This window comes from Nilaparvata lugens, chromosome 4 (assembly GCF_014356525.2).
Source record: "Nilaparvata lugens isolate BPH chromosome 4, ASM1435652v1, whole genome shotgun sequence".
Taxonomy (NCBI): domain Eukaryota; kingdom Metazoa; phylum Arthropoda; class Insecta; order Hemiptera; family Delphacidae; genus Nilaparvata; species Nilaparvata lugens.
Genome location: NC_052507.1, coordinates 54,584,256 through 54,606,100, shown reverse-complemented (window position 1 = coordinate 54,606,100; position 21,845 = coordinate 54,584,256). Strand labels below are relative to the sequence as shown.

The following is a 21,845-nucleotide window of genomic DNA, read 5'->3' as shown; positions in this document are numbered from 1 at the left end:
TTCTCTTCTCATCCGACTCCTTCCAGGCGATGAAGAGTGCATGCTCGGCGGCTGAATGGAGCTCATTTGATTTAATATAACGATCCGGTGAACACTGGATCTCTGATGGTTTGGTGGTGTCCATGTTCTCGATGTTGCTTTCCTCGTCTTCTTGCTCTTCAAACTCCGGGGCAAGAAAACTGGGTAGTTTCAACAATTTTCCACTTGACGTAGCCATAGTCAATAATTTGCGAACATACTTTTCGAAAAGCCCTCGTACTCACTCACGATCGCGGAAACGCGAGCGCGAACGAAAATTGAAGGCCGCGCGAAAGTAGGTCACTTCGATTGCATAAAGACGGCGGATTTTAACCGAAATTTGATGCAATGTTTTGTTCCACTTAAATACCGTGAACAATCAACTGCTGACTCACTACTTCTACTGCACTACACTACGAGTACGTCTGCACTGGCTTAGTCCTCAAGCACCTACCAAGAAAAGCAATAGTAAAATAAACACACATTTTGAATGCCTTTTTCAGACTCAAATTTGTACCAGGAATATGGAAATTAGCAGGTGGGCCACATGAAGTATCATCATATAGGCCAATATCATTAATACCTGTGCTAGCCAAGTTGTATGAAAGGATTTTACTGAGTTGGCTAACACCAATAATTGAGAGACAGCACATAATTCCAAATCACCAATTTGGCTTCAGAGTGAAACACTCAACAATATTACCTCAAAGCTACAGAGGTCCAACAACAAAATTCAAGATTGGACTAGAAAGTGGAGTATGAAACTAAATGAAGCAAAGTCGATTCACATCAACTTCACCAATAAGAAGGACTTGCCCATACCAATAACAATTAACAACCAAGTTGTACCATATGCCAAATATGCCAAGTATCTAGGTATGACCTTGGACGCAAAGCTTCGCTGGAAGGCCCATGCCAAAAACCAAGTGCATAGAATTGTGAATGTAATAGAGAAGTGCCTAGAAGAGGAAAAAGTTTGTTCAGCAGCTTTCCTTGATATAGGGCAAGCTTTTGATAAAGTGTGGCATGAAGGTCTTCTTTTCAAACTGAAAAAAGTGCTACCAAAGCAACAGATATATTAAAATCCTATCTGACTGACAGATACTTCAGAGTCAGGCATGAAAATTCATATTCTGATTTGAAGGAAATAAAAGCATGAGTTCCTCAAGGAAGTGTTCTAGGACCATTTCTCTACCTACTCTATATCAGCGACATTCCCAGCCTTGATGAGAATACTACAGCAACATTTGCAGATGATACAGCCATATTATCAGTAGACAGTCCTTTTCAGGGCAATCCAGATAGTTACTTACTTAGAATAGCACAACTTAATATTGAGGGCATGACAAGAGCTAAAGGAGAAATTTGTGGAAAAATGAGTAAAGATCTCAAAATTGACATCATACTGATTCAAGAGACACATGTAGCAGCGAATATGGATAACAAGCTGAAGATTCCAGGCTATACAATTGTTAACAGTTTAAATCATGATAAGCATGGAATTGCCACATTTGTTAAATCGAATATTGCTTCTAATTGTAGTGGTTTAAATGGAAATAGTCATGCCATAGGCATAGCATACAGAGGGCTGAGTATATTCAATCTGTACAAACCCCCTGGGGAAGAATGGGAGAACCCTGCCCACCCTCATGCTGCACATCTGTGCATATATGCTGGCGATTTCAACTCTCATAGCCCTCTGTGGAGCTACAGAACTGTGAACAGGGATGGTGAGAGTCTAATTCAATCGGCTGAAGTAAATGATTGTCACTTGGAATATGATGCTAAGCAAGGCAGCCCTTCTCATTCTGCCAGATGGGGAACTTCTACCACTCCAGATCTGTGCTTTGTGTCATGTAATAGGGAAGGTAGACCTTTGCATGTGACAAGATCAGTTGAATCAAGATTCCCTAGAAGTCAACATAGCGTGGTGGTTTTAGAGATTGGCATGAGGTTGCCATGTGTTCAAAATCCTGAACTTCCAAGGTGGAATCTCCGTAAGGCAGTTTGGGCAAAGTTTACTGAAGAAGTGGAAAAAACAGTTTCCAGAATCCCTATCAACATACCAAACTATGGAAGGTTCAGTAGACTGCTTTTCATGGCTGCAAAGAGATCTATCCCAAGAGGCCATAGAAAGAATTATGTCCCATGTTGGAATGCAGAATGTGATGGTTTACTGGCTGAATATAAAGTTTCACCAACTGATGAGCTTGCCAATAGCATGATAAAAAAATTGGATGAAGGAAGACACAATCGTTGGATGAAAGCCATGTAGAGTCTGGATTTCCCTCACTCCAGCAGAAAATCATGGAGTTTACTCCGAAAGCTGAGTGGGAACACAAGATCCATAAAAAGAGCGGATGTGACTCCTGATCAAATAGCTGACATCTTCCAGGAAAATGGTGAGATAGATGTGCCCCCAAAGCTGAAAGCTCAAATGAAGCGGAAACTACAGAAGGAGCTGAAAAACTGCATGCAACAATCCTTTTTGGCTGAGTTGGTAAGTTATGAAGAGATTATAGCTGCCATTAAAAAGATGAAAGACAATAGAGCACCAGGAGTTGATGGAGTTCTGCCTGAGTTTATCAAGAATTTGGGACCAAAAGCTATAATGTGGCTCTCAAAGTATTGTTCTGAAGTAATGGTTAGAGCTGAGCTCCCCTAATCCTGGAAACAAACAGAGGTCGTAGCAGTATTGAAGCCTGGAAAAGATCAAAGAGACCCAAAAAGCTATAGACCAATAGCCCTGTTGTCAGTTGTGTACAAACGTTTTGAACGAGTCCTGCTGACAAGAGTTGGGAGCAGAATGGATGAGTGTTTGCCAGAGGAGCAGGCCGGTTTCAGGGAGGGTAGGAGTTGTGAGGAACAAGTATTGGGGCTCACAACTTACATTGAGCATGTGTTTGAGAGAAACCTCAAATCAGGAATCCGTATTTCTGGACCTTAGTGCAGCATATGACACAGTGTGGAGATCTGGTCTTCTTCTGAAGTTAGCAAGGATCCTGAAATGCAAGGCAACTGTCAATCTCATTGGAACTATTTTGAGAGACCGTACATGCAGAGTGTCTCTTTATGGTAAACACAGCACTATAAGAAGATTACAAAATGGTTTACCTCAAGGATCCATTCTTTCACCAATTTTGTTCAATGTTTACACTGCAGACCTGCCTGTTACTCAATCATGCAAGTTTATTTATGCCGATGACATTGGGCTTGTTACTCAAGGTCAAAATTTTGAACAGCTCCAAATTGTGTTGAATGAGGACTTAGAGTTAATGGCAGAATACTTCCAGCAGTGTTTCTTGAAGCCAAACCCGTCCAAAACTGTCTCAACAATATTCCATCTCAGTAACCAGCATGCAAAAAAGACAATTGATCTCAGGTTATGTGGCAAAAGAATATCTCATCAGGAAGCTCCCCGTTACCTAGGAGTCAGACTTGATAGATCCCTCACATATCGACAACATCTGCAGGGGTTGAGAGATAAAGTGAAGACAAGGCTAAATATCATCAGCAAACTTGCGGGAACAACCTGGGGTTGTGACATGAATGCCCTTCGAACATCAAGTCTTGCACTTCTGTACAGTACAGGGGAGTACTGCTCTTCTGTCTGGGCTTGCAGCAGACATGTTGAGAAAATTGATACAGTTTTCAATGAAACTATGAGGAAGATTAGTGGGACATTGAGACCAACAGAGACTGAGTGGTTGCCTGTGCTTAGTAACATCATGCCACCAGATCTCAGAAGGTTGGAGAAGAAGAACAAGTTCATTTCCCAGTTGCAACACATTCATGAGGATCTCCCAGTCTCTAGAGATTTGGCTAACCCTCCACCAAGGTGTCTCAAGTCAAGAAGATACTTGAGACTTGACGAGCAAGAGGGAATTAGAAGTGCAAGGGAGTTATGGAGACTGAGATGGTTGCAGGGAGAGGTCAGGAACGAATGCCTTGTGGATGACCCTAATGACATTGTTCCTGGCACCCAGCTGAGACATAGAGAGTGGTGTGGCCTTTACCGGTTCAGGACGCAGGTGGGAAGGTGTGCTGAGCTGATGACAGCATGGGGATACACATCTGATCCTCTGTGCCAATGTGGACAAATCCAATCAATGAACCACCTAATATCTGAGTGTCCACAGCACTCCTATCATGGAGGGCTGTCAGCCCTCCATGATGCTGGAGAAGTCAGCATGTCAGTGGCTCAAGAACGTTCTAAATTCTATTAGTATTTGAAATATTAAGTGTAAAATTATGTTTTTTTTTCTAATTTTGGCCTATGCATATGCATATACAGTAATATTCATATTGCAACAGAAAAACTACAGAGGTCCATCAACAAAATTCAAGATTGTACTAGAAAGTGGAGGATGAAACTAAATGAAGCAAAGTCGATTCACATCGACTTCACCAATAAGAAGGACTTGCCCATACCAATAACAATACCAAGTTGTACCATATGCCAATGATGCCAAGTATCTAGGTATGACCTTGGACGCAAAGCTTCGCTGGAAGGCCCATGCCAAAAAGAAGAGAGAGGAACTTGGAATCAAATATAAGAAGCTGTATTGGCTGATCGGTAAAAACTCCAACCTATCAATCCAAAACAAAGTACTTCTGTACAAACAGATACTAAAGCCAGTATGGACATATGGTATACAACTTTGGGGGTGTACCAAAGACAGCAACATCAATGTCATACAACGGTTCCAGAACAAGGTGCTGAGGAACATTGTGGATGCTCCTTGGTATGTCAGGAACAGCGATCTTCATAGAGACCTGCACGTCGACCTGGTGTCCACCGAGATCCAGAGGCATGCGGAGAGGCACGAGGGGCGACTTCACCAACACGACAACGTTCAGGCGATCCAGCTGCTAGACAATGGAGGGTTGGTGCGGATGCTCAGAAGGAGGAAACCGTATGAACTAGTGTAGTGCTTGTTCAATTAGTGTCCAGTAAAAGAGCAGAGCAGTGATTGAGTGGATCTAGCTTCTATAGTACAGTCAACAAGTGTACATATTAATTAAACAATCAATATCAGTAAGAATATCTAATGAGATATTTGCTGTTAACATTTTCAAGTAGTATGTTAGGGTAGAGAAAATTAGCTCATTAGTCTCCAGACTAGATAGCTATAGTATTGACAATAAAAAAATATATATTTGACCGTGTAATGAAGTCATCAGGCATATCTATCAAACTTTTGTTAGGGAGATGGTCTACTATTACCCACTAGAAAAAACGTCATAAAGCATGATCTTGTAACCAAATAAAACAGATTGAACTAGGTACCGTTTACTGAAGGTGAACTTCATTATAATCTCAAGAGGCGAGTAAAAGTAACGAAATTTCGTTCTAAATATCAGGGTTCTTATAGTGAGGGAATAAGAGACAATGAGCTTAAGGGATGCATTTGGGACGCTTTTGGGGTGACAGACAATTATTTATTTAAAAAAAAATGCAATTTACAAAGTACTCATTTTCAATATAAAACAACAACAAAGAATAACAACCTCATGAATACACTAAGCCAAATACATCCTTAGAAAATGGTCTGCATGGGCAAAAAATGCCTAAGTGAGTTTCAAAGTTGCCAGATGTCATCTTTCACTTAATGGAGGACTTATTGAATATTCGTGAAAATATTCTCAAATATAGGCTACTTCCATCAGTAGGCATATTTTGTGAGTAATCTAGTATACCTGGCTTTTAGGAGTTGAGTTCTTCATCATGAATAAATTCATCCAAATTTATTGTGTCACTCTGCAGATCTGTACCATAATTATTCATCTATAATAAAAATATATACCTATAGTAAGGTCCACGTTATAATGACAGTATTTGATCAACTTTGGTTTTGCTATCCTTGTCTATCATTCGACAAAGCCGGTGTTACTATCCTTTTCTAGGTTCACAACGATGCCAATTATATTTTTGACAGTGTAGAAATATAATTAATTAATGCAGAGAATCAGCATCGCTATTCTATCTTTATCCACAGCCATTATAACGTGGACCGCACTATATATTATAAGATACTGAACCCTGATAACTCCTTTCTAAGGTTCACTCCGCATTACCATTGTTTTTAATTGTTGTTGATGGATTAATTGATTTGAAAGATAGATCTGACGTATCGGAAAATTGATATTTTCCAGGAGTAATCTACGCTCTCTATTTTGACGGATGTGTGGTAGAGGACATAGGGACGTATGAATGCAGAGTGGAGAACAGCCACAGCACGGCTTCAGATTATGCTGATATGTTAGTTTACAATGAAGGTAATCACATATATATCCACTTTGAACTGCATTCAATTAAATTTCATTCATTCCACACAAATAACACCATTGCTTATCATTCAAACAATGCGGGCAGTTTAAAGTGTGTGGATATCACAGGTAATGTGTGTCTAATATACGGTTCGAGGGGAAAACTAGTTTTTCACTCGATAGAAAATTTGTATATTCCCATATACATGGTATTGAATTTGAACAATTCTAAATGAATTAAAATACTAAGACGCAGTTTCTAGGACACATCTTATATAAATAAATAAATGAATGAATAAATAAATAAATGAATGTTTATTCCCAAAAAACTAAAACTACTACATAAATTACAGAAGATATTAGATAGTTTGCAATTATATACAATAGTTAGTTACAATGAAAATTTCTTATAATGTCTCCTCTACATGTTTAGTGTTTCCTGTGTGGAAATTGACCTACTCCACTACATGGCGTTCCATGTTCTAGAGTAGGTTTTGTTTTTTTTGTGCGGATTAGTAATTAGTTAGTGTTAAGTAAGTCATTAGGTGGTTAGTTGCTATTTGAAATATTGTTGTCTATGTCCTGTCTTCCTCTGCTCATCAACCGATGGTGTACTATTATTTTAACTTTCTAGGATGATTAATCTGTTTAAAATTTGCAGGAAGTATATATTCTTCATTAAATCTAATGCCCCCATGGCAGAAATGGCAAGTTTTAGATAAGCTGTGTGGAAATCCGAAAAAATGTAAACCCCTAAAAGAATTAAAAATAGAACACACGGATGAAACTGTTAGTGATGCAAAAACATTGTCAAATCTTTTTAATGAGTTTTTTGTAAGCATTAGCAGAGATGTAGCTGCTAATTCTAATGGCGGAGCTGATAACATGGACTATCATAATATCTTCAAGGAAACTAATAAGCAGAAGTCTATATTCCTTGAAGCTGTTACCTATGATGAACTCTTAGTTTACATTAGAGGGTTAGAAAATGGTGAATCTTGTAGGGACGACGGTATATCTTCTGGATTATTGAAGAATGTTTCGCTGGCCATAGTTCCCATTCTAGTTTATATTTTCAATTATAGTCTCTCTACAGGGGTGTTTTCTTCTGGGATGAAGCTAGCGAGAGTGGTGCTAGTTTTCAAGTCGGGCTCTCGATTGGTTGAACAATTATAGACCTGCTGTCAGTATTTTCAAAGTTGTTAGAGAAGATAATGAAAAGGAGACTTCTAGAATTTCTTGATTCATGTAATTTTTCTCTGTAGTAACCAATTCGGCTTTCGTGAATGTATGAATACTGAAATGGCTCTTGAAAGGTTTAGACCGAGCGCAGGAAGCACACTCGCCGACCTCCATGAAAAGACAAACAGCAAAAGGCAAAAGACGCTAGTAACAAAAAGGGAAGGCGGAAATGTCAGCCACGTATGTGAAACGTCCACAAACGTTTGGTGAAAAAGTGGCAAATATCTAAAAGGTAAAATGCCTAAAGACAAGATTAAATTCCAAAAAATTGAATAGCACAAATATTAAAATTGCAATGGCAAACAATCCGACGAAAAAGGTACGAATAGAAGTATAGAAAACCAGCTGACTAGAGCAGTGGCAAAGAACCGCGACTGTGACGTCACTGGTCAGCGCAGACGCACAAAGACACAGCGCGCAGACAGACAGACATGATGACAACATGATGTCTACGTAGTAGCGGAACGAATAACAAGTGGAACCGTTCCAATAGATGCTTTGTCAGATTTTACAGAAGCTGTATTGGCTGATCGGTAAAAACTCCAACCTATCAATCCAAAACAAAGTACTTCTGTACAAACAGATACTAAAGCCAGTATGGACATATGGTATACAACTTTGGGGGTGTACCAAAGACAGCAACATCAATGTCATACAACGGTTCCAGAACAAGGTGCTGAGGAACATTGTGGATGCTCCTTAGTATGTCAGGAACAGCGATCTTCATAGAGACCTGCACGTCGACCTGGTGTCCACCGAGATCCAGAGGCATGCGGAGAGGCACGAGGGACGACTTCACCAACATGACAACGTTCAGGCGATCCAAGCATGTAGTGCTTGTTCAATTAGTGTCCAGTAAAAGAGCAGAGCAGTGATTGAGTGGATCTAGCTTTTATAGTACAGTCAACAAGTGTACATATTAATTAAACAATCAATATCAGTAAGAATATCTAATGAGATATTTGCTGTTAACATTTTCAAGTAGTATGTTAGGGTAGAAAAAATTAGCTCATTAGTCTCCAGACTAGATAGCTATAGTATTGACAATAAAAAAATATATATTTGACCGTGTAATGAAGTCATCAGGCATATCTATCAAACTTTTGTTAGGGAGATGGTCTACTATTACCCACTAGAAAAACGTCATAAAGCATGATCTTGTAACCAAATAAAACAGATTGAACTAGGTACCGTTTACTGAAGGTGAACTTCATTATAATCTCATGAGGCGAGTAAAAGGAACGAAATTTCGTTCTAAATATCAGGGTTCTTATAGTGAGGGAATAAGAGACAATGAGCTTAAGGGATGCATTTGGGACGCTTTTGGGGTGACAGACAATTATTTATTTAAAAAAAAATGCAATTTACAAAGTACTCATTTTCAATATAAAACAACAACAAAGAATAACAACCTCATGAATACACTAAGCCAAATACATCCTTAGAAAATGGTCTGCATGGGCAAAAAATGCCTAAGTGAGTTTCAAAGTTGCCAGATGTTGTCTTTCACTCTTAATGGAGGACTTATTGAATATTCGTGAAAATATTCTCAAATATAGGCTACTTCCATCAGTAGGCATATTTTGTGAGTAATCTAGTATACCTGGCTTTTAGGAGTTGAGTTCTTCATCATGAATAAATTCATCCAAATTTATTGTGTCACTCTGCAGATCTGTACTAAAATTATTCAGCTATAATAAAAATATATACCTATAGTAAGGTCCACGTTATAATGACAGTATTTGATCAACTTTGGTTTTGCTATCCTTGTCTATCATTCGACAAAGCCAGTGTTACTATCATTTTCTAGGTTCACAACGATGCCAATTATATTTTTGACAGTGTAGAAATATAATTAATTAATGCAGAGAATCAGCATCGCTATTCTATCTTTATCCACAGCCATTATAACGTGGACCGCACTATATATTATAAGATACTGAACCCTAATAACTCCTTTCTAAGGTTCACTCCGCATTACCATTGTTTTTAATTGTTGTTGATGGATTAATAGATTTGAAAGATAGATCTGACGTATCGGAAAATTGATATTTTCCAGGAGTAATCTACGCTCTCTATTTTGACGGATGTGTGGTAGAGGACATAGGGACGTATGAATGCAGAGTGGAGAACAGCCACAGCACGGCTTCAGATTATGCTGATATGTTAGTTTACAATGAAGGTAATCACATATATATCCACTTTGAACTGCATTCAATTAAATTTCATTCATTCCACACAAATAACACCATTGCTTATCATTCAAACAATGCGGGCAGTTTAAAGTGTGTGGATATCACAGGTAATCTAATATACGGTTCGAGGGGAAAACTAGTTTTTCACTCAATAGAAAATTTGTATATTCCCAAATTTGAACAATTCTAAATGAATTAAAATACTAAGACGCAGTTTCTAGGACACATCTTATATAAATAAATAAATGAATGAATAAATAAATAAATGAATGTTTATTTCCAAAAAACTAAAACTACTACATAAATTACAGAAGATATTAGATAGTTTGCAATTATATACAATAGTTAGTTACAATGAAAATTTCTTATAATGTCTCCTCTACATGTTTAGTGATTCCTGTGTGGAAATTGACCTACTCCACTACATGGCGTTCCATGTTCTAGAGTAGGTTTTGTTTTTTTTTTTGTGCGGATTAGTAATTAGTTAGTGTTAAGTAAGTCATTAGGTGGTTAGTTGCTATTTGAAATATTGTTGTCTATGTCCTGTCTTCCTCTGCTCATTAACTGATGGTGTACTATTATTTTAACTTTCTGTTTAAAATTTGCAGGAAGTATATATTCTTCATTAAATCTAATGCCACCATGGCAGAAATGTCAAGTTTTAAATAAGCTGTGTGGAAATCCGAAAAAATGTAAACCCCTAAAAGAATTAAAAATAGAACACAGGGATGAAACTGTTAGTGATGCAAAAACATTGTCACAAAGTGAATTTTTGTGACGGATAGAGAGCCGTCGTCTAGTGTAAAATTAGCGAATTTATTCTATTTTAGAATTAGAATAGGGTCGACTGCCGGATATATTTTGTTAGATTTGCAGTTGTGTACATGCACATCATCACCATCGTCGCCAATCCCTATGATTTAGCAGCATCCGTATCATCAGAACGATAAGCGGCTACCGAGTCGGGTTGGTATCGTTCTTCATGAAATTTCTGGAATAGAAATATTGTTTACCGGCCTGAATTAGTGTAGCAAATTACTATCATTGTCATCATTTGCTGCACCCTTAACATCAGTAGCAGCTGAGTCAAACCCTGTCACATGACCAGTGGCGTGATTGTCTTTTCAGACTCTCATTGGTCAGGAAGCTCTTTTCCCCCGGCCTCCTAATTTTCAGCGACCCGGTGCAGCTTCAAGAAGACCTGGGAGAGAGCAGTTGTTCGGTGAACGGGTTCGTGTACGGCTGCGTTCCGAGCGGCCCTTCTAATAGTGGTGTACTAGAGGGTTAATATTCTATTCTGTATTTTCGTGAATGGAATATTGTATGTCGAATTGCCGACTGTATTTGAAGATAGAACTTCCTGGGGGATTTTCTTTCTTGTGGGTTATTTTTCCTAAATTCGTATCACTGGGGGTGAACGAGTTATCCTTGGTTTAAAACCTGTAAGGGATTTCAAGTTTGTGCTACAAATAGTTGAGTGGGGAATTTAGCTAGGCTCTTATAGCAGATTATTTTTGAGTACTTAATTTATAAGTCTCGACTCTGTCGCTTCTCGACGTTTTTAATTATAATACGGGAAGTGGGAATCGGTTCGCTATTCTCCGTATCAGTATCCACGTCGATTCAGGTAATTGTATGTCAGGACTGGTAGTCCGTATATTTTTCCTTCTCTGTAGTGAGGTGGCCTTTAGTTTAAAGAGTAATTTTTCTCCATTGAATTTTTATTCTTGTAGGGAAATCCCTGTCCTTTTTAAGAATAGTTTTTCTCAATGAATTTTTATTCTTGTGGGAAAATCCCTGTTCCTTTTGAGAATAGTTTTCTCGATTAATTTTTATCCTTGTAGAGAGATTATTATCATTTATGGTAAATTTTCCTTGCTTAGTTTTCATACTATAGAGTGGCCCTGTATTTTAAATTCGCTTAGCAGTTTCTGACTTGCTGTAATACCTAGTAGGAAAATTCCAATCATTTCCTAGAGAACTCAGGTGCAGCTTGAGTTCGTCCTTGTCGAAGTTTCTAGACTGCGACGTCCTTTCTCTTTCTTTCTCTTCACTTTCCCTATTCTAAAATCCTTCTTGCTCTCAGGTACAGCTTGAGAACGTCCTTGTTGAAGTCACAGACTGCAACGCTTCCTGCTCTCAGGTACAGCTTGAGGACTTCCTCGCCGAAGTTTCTAGACTGCGGCATCCTTTCTCTTTCTTTCTCTTAATTCTTCCTGTGTTAAAATCCTTCCTGATCTCAGTTCCAGATTCGAGATCGTCCCAGTCGCGGGTTTTCAGACCCGCGAATCCTTTCTAAAATTCTTAGAAACCTGTCTTCTTTAATAGCAAATATTATTTGCTGGTTTTCCCTGTGGAAAATTCACGAATTTTCCCGTGATCTCAGTTGCAGATTAGAGATCGATCTTGTGGTAGTCCTTAGACTGGCAATTACTTGGAAAAGTCTATTGAAATCTTTTCCTGAATTAGGAGTCTCTGACTCGATATTTTCCTTGTGGAAAATCCTGGAAAAATCCTTTCCTACCCTGACAACGACAGACTGTTGTCTTCCCGATATTATTCTACAGACTGTGTCTGTGAAAATCTTTTCTATCCTCTCATAATAGTCGACATACTGACTATTAATTTAAAGCGTTTCGGACGATTGAGAGTGATTCCCATACCCTTAAGGGCAGTCACAGATTGGCCCTTAATAACCGGCGCGCAGTCATCAGATTAGCGCGGAAATCCTGTTTAGCAGTTTCAGAATTGCTGAAAATCCTTTCGCAGCTGCAGGCTCGCGATTCAGAAATCCGACACCCGAAACCTTATCCTCTAAACTTTAATTACCACATAATTGAAACTGATATACTGTATTTAGCTAGCAGGTCCAGCTTGCTGAGAGCTAGAGCGCAATTCTCAGATTGCGGGTTATCGAGCAGACATTTATTTGCTGTAGAGAATAATAATCTTATTATTGATTCTCTGTTCCCCATACTCTATACCACATACCTCATACCCTGCACCCTATTCTCTATAGCTTACACCCTATACCGTGCCCTATTTAATTATACCTTGAATACTACTAGTAACTCCATAGCTCCGTCATACCTTTACCCCATAGCTCTCACCTTGAACCTCATAGAAAAACCACATCCCGGGCTTGCAGGTACAGCTTGCTCGCCGTCAATTCGCAGTTGGTTCAGATTGCGTACTACCTTTATAAATAGAATTATTGGTAGGGATCTGATAGTCAGATCCGTCTCGTTGTATAGGGTTATCTTAATCTTCCTTAACGCCCACCCTGTATTCCAAAGGCTTGCCGAATCGGCCAGCAACGGCACGGGCAAACACTCTTCCCCTGAAAGTAAAAATCTCGCGAAAGAAGCAGAGGGTAAAGAATCAGGATAGAGGGAGAAGTGTAGGTCCGGTAACTCCACCTGTCAGTACGGCTACTGACCCCGACCCATATCCGACTGTAGCTAGTCCGCGTTGTAGCAATACTTCGCAATTATTAGGAAACCTAGAGGGTGGAATAGGTCATGCTAATAAAACTGACGTCTCCCATCGTGGGGCTAAGACGTCTGGCGCCCAAGAAAATCGCGAAGAGGGTTTAGGTGAATCCCAATCCGCGATGAGTGTACACGGAGAAGAGACTACTCATCAGGATGATGAAGTCGTACAGGCGGTCCGCCGGAGGACCTCGCAGAACGCGAAGCCGACCCCAGAGTGTCGTGGGTGTATCGGCTGAATAAGGAGGAAGCGGTCGGCTACCTAGAGAGGCTCGGCCTGTCGGCAGCGGGGACTGTGAAGGAGCTGAGGAGGAGGATGGTCGAGCACCTTCGATCCCGGACCGCTGCTGCCTCTCACCAGGTACAGAGCCGGCACTGTCCCGCTCTTCAGGCACGTATAGTCAGGGAGAAGTCTGCGACAAGGTAAGAAGTTGGAATTTACATTTTGATGGTGTATCGGATGCTCCCAGTTTCATCGAGAGGCTCGCGGAACTCCAGGGCGCATATGGGATCTCTGGGGAGCAATCTCTTATAGCCCTGCCGGAGCTGATGGAGGGAGGGGCCCTACTTTGGATGCGGAATCGTCGCTCCCAGTGGAGGACGTGGCTGATTTTGTAGAGGCATTTAAACTCCGTTATTATCCTCATTCTTATAGTAACGACCTTGAGAGTCAGATCATTGTAAGGAAGCAGAGGGAGGGCGAACCGGCTGATGAGTATGCCGAAGCCTTGCTTACCTTAATGAGACGGTTAGGTAGTTATGAGGGGGATAGGATGCTTCAAAGATTGTATTGAATTTATTACCGAGGTATAAATTATATGTTCGTAGTGTAGGGGTTAAAATGTGGATGAGTTGTTAGATGTAACCCAGGAGTATGAGGCGATTCGTGCTGAAGAGAAAAACGGGAGGTTATCTCTGAAAAACACGAAAAATGATGGAGAAAAACGGAGTGATTTTAAACCTAAGGCTGCGTCGATAACGTGAGAAAATAGGGTAGGAGGAATACAAGAGCCTAAGTGTTGGAATTGTAATAGGATAGGGCATTGGAAGTCGGATTGTCCCGAAATTTCTAGTTGTCAAAAGTGTAAAGAAATTTTTGATTATAGTAAATGTGTCTCACAAACCAATAAGATATCAGGAATCGCTGTAGTGAAGTCATCACGTGTTTTAAGTACGAGGTCAAAGTTGGGGGATGAGCGCATTTTTATTGATGTAGAAATTGCAGGGCAAAAATTTATTGCACTGTTAGATATGGGAGTAGAGGTATCCTGTATTAGTGGAAAAGCTCTTAAAGTGTTAGAGCAAGTAGGGTGTGTTAGAAAAGAAAATTGTAGTCACCATGAAATATTAACTAATGGGAAGTATAATAATTTTTCCACAAAAATTATAACTAACTTGAAAATAGAAAATATTTTAGTTTCATTTCAACCGGTAGTTGTAGAGGGGCTCTCCCACGATGTGTCATTGGGTATATCGTTTATGAAACAGCATAATATGAGTATTCAAATGCGTGATAGAATTGTAGAGTGGGAGCCTAGTATAGTTGATAGCGGAGTAACAGGTAGCTCAAAAGGTGAAGAGATGTCTAAGTCTTGTATCTCAAAAGTTGCTACAGTAGCTAGCGAGAGACGGGAGAGTGAGAGTGATGGAGATGAGATTTATGTCCACGTAGGAGTAGGTGGAATGGATCTCAATGCTTTAATTGATACGACGACAGATAAAACATTTATCTCTTCTGAAGTAGCTAACCGGCTTGGAGTAGAAGGGGAGCCCATATTACCGGTTATTGTTTGTGGGAAAAATTATAATTGGAAAGTATCTATCACATCTAATATAAACTCGCGAATGGTTTTAGGATTGAAAAATCTCCGTGATATGAGAGCTGTAATAGAGTTACAGCCTCATGGTATTCGCTTGAGGAGTAGGGATGATGAGGGTAGATTATCAGTTGTCTCCGGGATGGAGAAGGTAGATAAATCCCCTGTAAGAAAACTTGAAAAGCTTTCACCTATCTCTGAACAAGCTCCTGTAAGCGGGAAAAAAGTAAAGCTCAATAAAAGAGTTGAATCTATTAAACTTTATACCTGTCCTAAAAATATAGAGAAGCAGGGGAATGCTTTAAATATTAAGAATAGGCAGGACAAGGTTGTGGTACGGGATGTACTGTCACGATTTTCTCATAGAGAGGGGGGCGAGTTGAATAGAGCTAACGAAAGTTGTAGTGCAACTCATTCAATTGAAAATCGCCGTAGCGGTAGCGAATTTAGTCGGAAAGGAGAATTGAAAACCCGATCCGAGATAAGGGGATCAGGGGTGAATGATTTTGGTAACAATTCATTGTATTCCAGCTGTCAACAGTACAGGAGCCGATGGAGAAGAGCGAAAGGAATAGATAGTATTGCTGATGTGTGGAGCAGGTTGCCCATGTGCGTTTCAAGGTGCTCGAGTGTAGAAACAGTACTATATTGATTAGGTAGATCTGTAATGTGTCACGTATGAGGGGTGAATGGTTCTCTTTTCATCTTTCATCTTTTTCTCCTTTTTCTTTTCATTCTTCACAGGTGCTGCGCCGTTTTACATGTCCTTTTCTTTCAGATTATTATACTGTTGCTGTCGGCTAGGGGCTGTCGTTATCGTGTTATCGGGAGATAACGAGCGACGAAGTCTATTGCTAATTGCTGTTATAATAGTTGGAGCAACAGGTTATTTCTTTTTCAGCACTGGGTCATGCTTATCATGTGGATTCGAGAAGCCTGACCTACTGCACTAATTATTCTTTTTCTTTTCAGCTTGACACTCTTCTTTCATCTCTCTCTTTATTCGTCCTGTTATCTTCTCTCTTTCACTTCCTTCTTGTTTTCTTGAGTGCTGTACTTCAGGTGTGTGATCATGGGTTCAACACGGAGTCAACCGGTACCTCGGATGCTGTATTTTCTTCTCACCGCCAACCCCCCCCCTCCTTAGTAGGAGTGGGGTGTCACAAAGTGAATTTTTGTGACGGATAGAGACCTGATAACATGGACTATCATAATATCTTCAAGGAAACTAATAAGCAGAAGTCTATATTCCTTGAAGCTGTTACCTATGATGAACTCTTAGTTTACATTAGAGGGTTAGAAAATGGTGAATCTTGTAGGGACGACGGTATATCTTCTGGATTATTGAAGAATGTTGCGCTGGCCATAGTTCCCATTCTAGTTTATATTTTCAATTATAGTCTCTCTACAGGGGTGTTTTCTTCTGGGATGAAGCTAGCGAGAGTGGTGCTAGTTTTCAAGTCGGGCTCTCGATTGAAGTTGAAAAATTATAGACCTGCTGTCAGTATTTTCAAAGTTGTTAGAGAAGATAATGAAAAGGAGACTTCTAGAATTTCTTGATTCATGTAATTTTTCTCTGTAGTAACCAATTCGGCTTTCGTGAATGTATGAATACTGAAATGGCTCTTGAAAGGTTTATGGCAGTTGTTTCAACTTCAGGCCAGCACGCTGTGTCACAGGACTGTTTCTAGATAATTATAAAAAAAGCATTTGACACAGTGAACCATTCAATCTTGTTAAACAAATTGTATAATACTGGCATCAGGAGCGTAGCTTATGACTGGTTCTTGTCCTATTTGAAAGACAGACAAAAATATGTAGCCATTGGAGGTGTGAAGAGAGAGGTTCAGGGAGTGGACTGTGGTGTACCATAGGGATCAGTCCTTGGGCCAATCTTGTTCCTCATTTTTATTAATGATCTCTATTCGTTCAAGTTCTCTGGTATGCCTGTATCTTTTGCAGATGACACTGCATTGGCATATTGTTATCTGGATGGCCCCAATTTGGTAAGATTAATGCAAGATGATTTGAACAAGCTTTTGCTCTGGTTTAGACACAATAAAATTCAGCTCAATCTTTCAAAGACAAAATACAATCAAGCTGTTTACATTATCAACATCATGGACATTGCCTTCTGCACTGAAGTTTCATATGGTAGCTGTGCGCGTGATGACTGTGACTGTGAGGTGGTTGGTCAAACTGACTCATTGAAATATTTGGGTGTGATTGTTGACGAAAAGCTCACTTGGTCCCATCATAATACTAATATAAAAAGCCATTTGCTGTTAATACTGAGGAAGTTCTACTTTTTGAATAAATTTTTCCCTATGAGTGTCCTGAGGCAGATATATTTTGCACTTGTGGATTCAAAAATCAGCTACGGTATAAATATTGTTGGAACTCCACTTACATTAGTCACTTGAAGCCCTTAATAACTATACAAAAATCCATAGTTCGTGCCATCAAGAAGGAGGGTAGATATGAACATTCTTTTCCTATCTTTTAGAGTCTCAGATGCTTGCCTCTCAGATATATATTTGTTTTCAAGGTATTGTATATGTTTTATGTTATGTCTGGAAACTGTGGTCATGCGTTGTTCAGGGATGTTCCCAGTTATCAAACTAGGAGAGTGACATTTGATTTACTAAGACTTCCTAAATCGTATACCACTTGTTTCCAGAAATCGTTTGTATTTCTCGGCCCTAAGTTTTTCAACAATATTCCTCTTGAAATAAGGAGAACACATAATCGATTTATTTTAAAACAAAAGTTCTTCGATGGCTTAGAGGTCTTATGTCGTACGGTACTATCTAGAGACCTTATTCAATGTGGTTTCATAGTTAAAATACTCTGATAATGGTGGTTATGCATTGGGAAAATGAGCCGGTTTTGGAAAGTGAGCATGGTTAGTGTGAATGTGTGAGTGATTGGTTGCTAATTTTTCTTTCTTCCTTCTTTTTCTATTTTTCTACTTCTCTATAAATTCATGAATATTATCAGATATTCATTCCTGCTCGCAGACGTAGAGTTTTGTACTCTCAGCAAGCAGTATTTTTCTATCCAAATTCACAAATTAGTCCTGATTTAGCATGTTCGAATTATTGTCTGAAGTTATTGTTTTATAAATTAGACTTTTATGTACTTTATAATATAACTTATTACTCTAATATTGTTAAGCTGAATGATTTTTTTGTCATAATTTTTAATTGGATTGAATAAAATCTTAATTCTAATTTGAATTTCAAATTATCAAAGTAGATTATATAATTTTGGAGCTAATTGATTGAAATGTCTCTGGTATAGTGCCTTCCTTGCAACATTGATGATGAGAAGATTCCTGTATCTGATGTTGTGGTTGTGGTTTCTGGTTTGAAATGCTGTTGGGTGCTTGTGTAATCTGCATAGTATCTGCTTGGAGTAAAGCTGTATTGGATCCATCATGTCAAACTCATTGAATAGTTGGTCTGATGAATAGCGTGGATGCTTCTGGTTGATGACCCTCATGATCAGCCTGTGTACCCTGAGGAGCGGTTCGATGTGCCTGACTCTGATAATAAGAGCAGATTCCCACAAATCACTATCACTGTCAGTATCCGGTACAGTGGAAATAGAATTTCCTTGAGTTCTAATGGGACTTCCCGACCAAAAGAGTATGAATAGAGCTCAAGGAAATAATATTCTCACTATACTGGAAACATACAGGGTAGGTGAAAAGTCCGAGAACGGTTTAATATCTCATACACAAAGGTAATTTGACAGTGGGTGTGATTGGGGATCCTACTCAAATTTGAAAAACTACTTCACAATGACTTTAAAAATCTGGTCCGCCATCTTGGATCCGGCTTATTGAATGCAACTTCATTTTTTTAAATAGGAAGGTGGTCATGCAATACATGATTTCGATAGGGAATTTCAAGAATGAAATGAATGGCGAAAAACGCATATCGATATCTCAAACCGTTTCGGAAATATTCATATTATTAATCAATACTATTCTAAGCAGAAAAGTGAGAAAAAAGTCTGAGAACGGCTTAGTATCTCATAAAAAGAAGTGATTCCAAGGTAGGTGTGATTGGGGATGTTACTGGAATTGAAAATACTACTTTACTATGACTTCAAAAATCTGGTCCGCCATCTTGGATCCGCCATTTTGAATGCAAATTTTTTTTAAATACCACTCATGTACCATATTTCATTTCTGATTTGCATGGTACTGATTGATAATGTGAATATCTTCTAAACGGTTTGCGATATTGATGTGCGGTTTTTGCCATTCATTTTTCCTTGAAATTCCGTATAGAAATCATGAATCGCATGACCACCTTCCTATTTAAAAAAATAGTTGCGTTCAAAATGGCGGATCCAAGATGGCGGACCAGATTTTTAAAGTCATAGTAAAGTAGTATTTTCAATAATTCGAGTAACATCCCCAATCACACCCACCTTGGAATCACTTCTTTTTATGAGATACTAAGCCGTTCTCAGACTTTTTTCTCTCTTTTCTGCTTAGAATAGTATTGATTAATAATGTGAATATTTCCGAAACGGTTCAAGATATCGACATGCGGTTTCCACCATTCATTTTTCTTCAAATTCCCTATCGAAATCATGTATCGCACAACAACCTTCCTATTTAAAAAAATAAAGCTGCATTTAATATGGCGGATCCAAGATGGCGGACCAGATTTTTAAAGTCATTTATTTATACAATACAATAAGACAATGAAGTAGTTTTTTCCAATTTGAGAAGGATCCCCAATCACATCCACCGTTAAATTATCTTTGTGTATGCGATATTAAGCCGTTCTCGGATTTTTCACCCACTCTGTATAATGATACTGATGAGTGATATGTGGGTATATGTCTTATAAATACTAATGTCGATAAATTGATTGATATGAAAATGAAATGAAAATACTCTTTATTAGGCGGAGTTCTCCTTTTTGATATCAATAATTATTGATAATATCAGTTCTCTATTATAGTAATATAAGGTATGGTACTACACTAATACTAGTGACTCCCGGGTTGAAGAATTCGCTCAATAAAACTGTTGTATTGTAATCTTTGAAACCTGAAACTTTTAATCATACAGAATTGATGAAAATTATGAAAACAGCTAAATATTCCTCTTACAAGAATAATTTGACAGTAGGCTAGGTTTCATTGATGATCCTATTCGAAATGAAAAATTAATCTTGAAAAATTACTCTGTTACTTCAACATCTTTGACCATCATATGAATTCAAATTCAATTTTTGAAATGAAAAGGTGGTCATGTGATACATGAACTCGATACAGAGTTTCAGGAGAAAATATAATGGCGAAAACCGCTCATATAATTATCAACCCGAATCAGTTTCTTTATGTAAAAATTGTAAATTATGTTGTAGGCCTATATTAACCAGCTAAAATCATGTGTCAGCCCGTGTGATAGCTCCCAAATAGCCTCAGCAGATGAATGGATGAATGAGAAACTGTAGTATTATATTGCATGCAATGAATTATTCAGCTGATAAATCGTTACATATTTTTTCTTATGAACTTTCAATGTTATTTTTATATACTGAAAAAGGACGAAGGAGTGAGTCAATTATTACCTATGTTGTCCAACGAACTTTACCTGTAAAAAGGTTCGAAGAATACGTGTTCATGATTTGAAGGTTCTTTCTACAGTTATTGTAGAACATACAAACAGACGGACAACGACTTTGGCCTTCAGTAAGTCAAAAGTGAGAACTCGCTAACGCTCGTTCAATCAACAAATTAAATAATATAATAGAGATAATATTTTTTTCTCTCTGATAATGAATGGTAATGTTTGACAGGAATGTTATCAATAAACAAAACCATGGAGAAAAGAATTGTCTCGGTGGTTGGAAGCCAAGTGAATATAGTATGCAACATTAGAGCCGACCCTGTGCCAATCACAGTGAGGTGGTTCAAGTCTAATGAACAGCTTCTGCCTACTGACAGAATAAACGTTGCAGGTAGGCTAAATGAGAAATGGTAAATAGCATTGAACTCATAAATGTAGATTTATACATTGACAGATTATCTTCTTCTTCCATTTTTAATCATCTCCATGACGAAGAATCACACAGAATTACCCAAGGCCCAAAAGCTAAATCACAAAAACGGGCGTTGAACAGAGACGTGTGGCTTCGCTGTTTGTCCCTTCCACATCTCTCCTGCATGAACAAAAAATGTGAAATCATTAGTTTCAAAACAATAGATCATTTGACAATGTTATCTGAACACAATACCTGAAACATAACTTTTGACTCTGCAGCTTCATTTAGGCTGTTCGGTACACATTTTTTTTAATTGGATAATCTTTTTCAATACAGCAATTGTTACGATCATTATAAGAGTGAGAAAAAGTGGCAACTGAAATTTTTAAGTGGTCTAATAAGCGAGTTATGGGTTGTTGAAGTGTTGAACTGAGTTTTCTTTTCAGATCATAAACGGTTTCGAATTTTCCATTGGAGTTTTTTTTTAATACATTCAGTATATCATTGGCTTTGTTCTAATATGCGTTTTTTTGCGATTTATGCTAAAATAAACTAGTTATCGAATTTACAAAAAATGTTACTTTTTTATTCATGAACGATATTGGGAATAAAATGTTTTAGATTGGAAAGATACATTTTTTTGAATTTTCAAGAGAAGTTCTGTTAATATTGTCGAAACCGTTTATGATCTGGAAAGAAAACGGAGTTAGCACTTTAACGACCCATAACCCGCTTATTAGACCACTTAAAAATTTCAGTTGCCACTTTTTCTCACTCCTATAATGATCTTAACAATTA

General features: G+C 38.4%; 1 protein-coding gene across 5 annotated transcripts in view; it reads left to right on the top strand.

The window, feature by feature from the left end:
* LOC111047981 (hemicentin-1) overlaps positions 1 to 21,845 on the top strand; it is an 86,057-nt gene that overhangs the window by 34,657 nt on the left and 29,555 nt on the right. For all 5 annotated transcript variants that reach the window (XM_039425873.1, XM_039425872.1, XM_039425871.1 and 2 more), the window contains exons 7-8: positions 6,175 to 6,297; positions 20,862 to 21,023. In XM_039425873.1, coding sequence (XP_039281807.1) covers positions 6,175 to 6,297; positions 20,862 to 21,023 — 285 coding nt within the window. The remainder of the gene's footprint in view (positions 1 to 6,174; positions 6,298 to 20,861; positions 21,024 to 21,845) is intronic.